Raw genomic sequence first — 3,837 nt, forward strand, 5'->3', positions numbered from 1 at the left:
TAGTGTGCTGGAGTTTCTTCTTTCTTCAAATGTGCTCACTACAAAATGATGCTCTTCTGTGCGTCTGTGTGTGTAGAGATACTGAATATAAGGGAATACAGCTGTCCTTGGACCAGATGACCACTAGCAAGCCAGCATTCTCATACACCAGCCCTCCGAGCACTACAGACGAGAGGAAGGGCACCAAGCCCTGTGTAACACACACCAAGGCCAAAGTCAGAGTGTCCCCCTATCCACAGCAGGTAAGACACTTGGTACCTCTGTGGTGTACTTGTTCCCTAGCACAGTAATAAGAAGAGCATCTGTTTCTCTCTCCTGTAGAACCAAACTCCCATGCTCTCTTAGTCACACAGCCTCGTTGTGTTGTGTTGTCTTGTAATCAATATAATGTGTCTTTAAGCCAAATGTCACAGAATATTTAGATGTCGTAAAACCATCTTTTACTAATTTAATATACAGTTTAAACCTCACATTTTTTATCCTTTCCTACAGTTTTCAGCCTTTCACCCAGAGCGTTCCGAGTCTGACCAGGACAGCCAATGGGGAGGTAGCCCGCTGACAGACTCCGCCTCGCCTCAGCTGCTTGACCAAGGGGAGGGAGCGGAGGGCGGGGCCTGCGCCTACAGACTATACCCCGACTCCGGCTCCCTGTGCTATGGCCTGGCCCTCTCCGAGGAGGACCTAACGCACACCCACACCCCCGCCCACCCTCACATCCCCGCCTGCGACCGTGGTGCCCGCTGCCAAGCTGGTCGCTACTTCCTGGGCGCTGCTCCCCAGTCTGGACGGGAGGCCTGGTGGGATGCCACGCGCTCTGTACTCTCACTGCCCAAGTCGTCTCTGGAGAACGGCGAGGGCTACGACCTCACTTCCTATCACAGCCTGGTCCAAGGTAAGGCGTTAGGGTGACGGCCGCCACCATCTGGAAATATGGTTTGTGTCCCAAATGACACCCTATTCCCTACGTGGTGAACTTTAGGTCCCATAGGGTCCCGGTCAAAAGTAGTGCACTATATAGGGAATAGAGTACCATTTGGAACGCAACCATACAAATCCAACTTTTCCCTGGTAGCTTGTTTACCAAATGGACCGTGGACATTATGGTCCATGCGAAGTTGTTTCTTGCCAGTATGCCGATTGTTACCATCTGTTGTGCAATAATTGCCCACTGTTTAATCCAAGTTATTTCACATTTCATGTACTCAAACTGAAAGACAACTCCCAATGGTGCTGCTGCCAAGGAATGCACTGTCTATTAGGGATTTACAAGACATGATCAGTTCTATGCATATTATCAAATGTCATTTCATGTAGATGGATAAATAAATCTGTCTGTATATTACAAAATGCAATACTTCACTCCAGTCATATTTCAAGTTTGTATTAATAGTCACATAGCGGTCATAGGCAATGGCGTACATGGGTATTACATAAATATGCAGTAAAATCATGAACCGTGAAAATCATAGCGATATGTCCTTTTGGGTTTGGGGCTAGTATTATTACATCAATGTGGAGATTTGTGGTGCCATTTTGTGTAACAGGAAGGGGCCACTGGGACGAGGAGAGCGTGGTCAGCTCGCCTGAAGGGGGCGGCGGCTCCACCAGCGACTCGGGTGAACGTTACCGCAGCAGCACTGTCGGCGACCATTTCCAGGCGAGCCCTCAGGAGCCCAGCAAGATGGAAACACTGATCCGCGTCACGCAGCAGATGATCAAGGAGGAGGAGAGCCGCCTACAGCTGCACAAAGGGCCCCTGGACGCCCTGGGCCCAGTGGGGGGTCTCTCCAACAAGAGCCACAGACCCTGCTCCTTCACCCCCCCCTCCCTGCCCCTCCTCCAAACTGCCATGCCCGGTGTCGTGTGTCGTGGCCCGGGAGTCGCCGACGGCATCAACCTCACCCTCACCTCCGAACGCCTCCATCACCGCAACGACGGCGGAAATGTTTTGGGTTCCCACGACAACGACGACAAAAACACGGCCAGCCCGGCCTCTCTGTCGCGCCTCAGCAGCCCCAGCTCTGACGGAATCCCCAGGTCGGGCCTGTCCGTCTCCAAAGACTACCTGCAGAGTCAGACAGATGTCTCGCCCCACCACCACCCTCCAGTGCAGCAGGGGAGCCCTCTGCTCTACCCTGCCCAGGAGAGGCAGCACCTGGACAGGCACACAGCTTACACCCTGACTGGCTACTCCCTGGACCACCTGTACGACGCGGAGAGCCTGAGGAGCTACTCTGGGCTGGCAGGAGCCCAGTACGGCATGCTGCCCCACATGAGGATGCAGGCCGACCAGATACAAGGACACAAGGGCACATCGGTGATCATCACCAATGGGAGCTGACCGTACATGACTGACATAAAGACAGACCAATCCTAGCATCTCACTGAAGGAGTAAATGTTGGACTTACAAACTTACTCCTCATACATTAGGGTCTGATCTGATTTTAGTGTCAAGATATTCCCCATAACACAGGTCTTCTCTGTCACACTTCACTGAGCCCAATAGAGTCCAATATAGTCCAATAGAACCCAATAGAGTCCAATAGAGCCCAATAGAGCCCAATAGAGTCCAATAGAGCCCAATAGAGCCCAGACCCAGCAAGCAAAATAGTTGCAATAATGTCAGGCTGGCAGCTTTTGTCATTCCTTAGTCAGGTTGTATACTGATTATAAAATAACATTGTTTCAATGTCTTTTTACTGACCAGAAAAATAGATCTTTAACTGGTTGTAATCTGGTTACCTGATGAAATAGTAAACAAAATATGACATCTTTTCGATATATGTCTTGATGTTATTATCATAAAAATGCAGGTTTAACTGTAATCTGCCACCTCTACAAAAAAAATGTTTACAACCAGAAACTGACGTCAATATGACGTTCCATGCCAAATTTAATTCCTCCCCTTGCGTTGAACTGAGATGCTGTGGAAAGGCTGTTCAAGTTTTCAGTGAGTGTCCAGCTTGGTTAAAGTTAAACCCAATGTTTTAGTCCCAACATAGTGTCACGCACCAGTAACTAGGCCTATCGAAATGATCATTTCCCAAGGTAGTAGACAATGTGCAATTCCATTACATGACCTCAAACCTGATAAAGCGTTGTGTAACTTCCTCACAAAAACTTCAATGGAGGGTAAAAGTAGTTCTTTATAAAAATACTAAAAAAATAAAAATATGTTTTTCTATATTTAATTGTCAACATGTTGAATATTTATTTTCTTCTCAATTAAATGTCATGTTTAATGTCAAAGTAGAACATTTGGTGGCAGGGTTGCTTTAGTTTCAATGTTGGCATTATCTGTGCATCCCATTTGCCAAATTTCCCCTACTTAGTAGAAGTCTTAAGGCGTGACAACAACGTTTATCACTTTAAACTTCTGGTGCTTCATTATGTGTTTCAAATTGAAAAAATAATATTGTTATGTTCACTTTTCTTACCCCAAAAAAGATGTAAAGTATCTCCTGTGTAACTTTATTTATGATGTAAATATGTTCAGAAATTGCTTTCTTTTTTGGACAACAGGTCGTAAGTGTATCTATTAACTGGGGATAAAAAATCTTTTGATTCTAAATACAGGTGCAATCAAACCCTCTTTGATGTCTTGGTTTTCTTCTGGTCTGTAATGTGTTGGGGGACGCGGTTTGATCAAACTGGGGTGGATACAAGAGGAAAAAAGAACACTTTGAGAACACAAGCCATCACGACATCACAATGCCGTTGTGACTCACTTTAACTTTAAAATGTTATTGCCTTTTTTCTCTCTTGTAAGACAGTTCCAGCAGTATAAGTACTTGCATATGTAAACACTTTGACCTTACCTTAGCAGTAATAGTCCT

General features: G+C 46.4%; 1 protein-coding gene across 1 annotated transcript in view; it reads left to right on the forward strand.

Annotated features, from left to right (window-relative positions):
* LOC139415516 (single-minded homolog 1-A-like) overlaps positions 1 to 2,341 on the forward strand; it is a 14,494-nt gene extending 12,153 nt beyond the window's left edge. Inside the window, exons 9-12 of the mRNA XM_071163621.1 lie at positions 77 to 242; positions 493 to 892; positions 1,545 to 1,904; positions 1,983 to 2,341. Of these exons, the coding sequence (XP_071019722.1) occupies positions 77 to 242; positions 493 to 892; positions 1,545 to 1,904; positions 1,983 to 2,341 (1,285 nt within the window). The remainder of the gene's footprint in view (positions 1 to 76; positions 243 to 492; positions 893 to 1,544; positions 1,905 to 1,982) is intronic.
* Positions 2,342 to 3,837: the final 1,496 nt, after the last annotated feature.

This window comes from Oncorhynchus clarkii, chromosome 8 (assembly GCF_045791955.1).
Source record: "Oncorhynchus clarkii lewisi isolate Uvic-CL-2024 chromosome 8, UVic_Ocla_1.0, whole genome shotgun sequence".
NCBI lineage: Eukaryota > Metazoa > Chordata > Actinopteri > Salmoniformes > Salmonidae > Oncorhynchus > Oncorhynchus clarkii.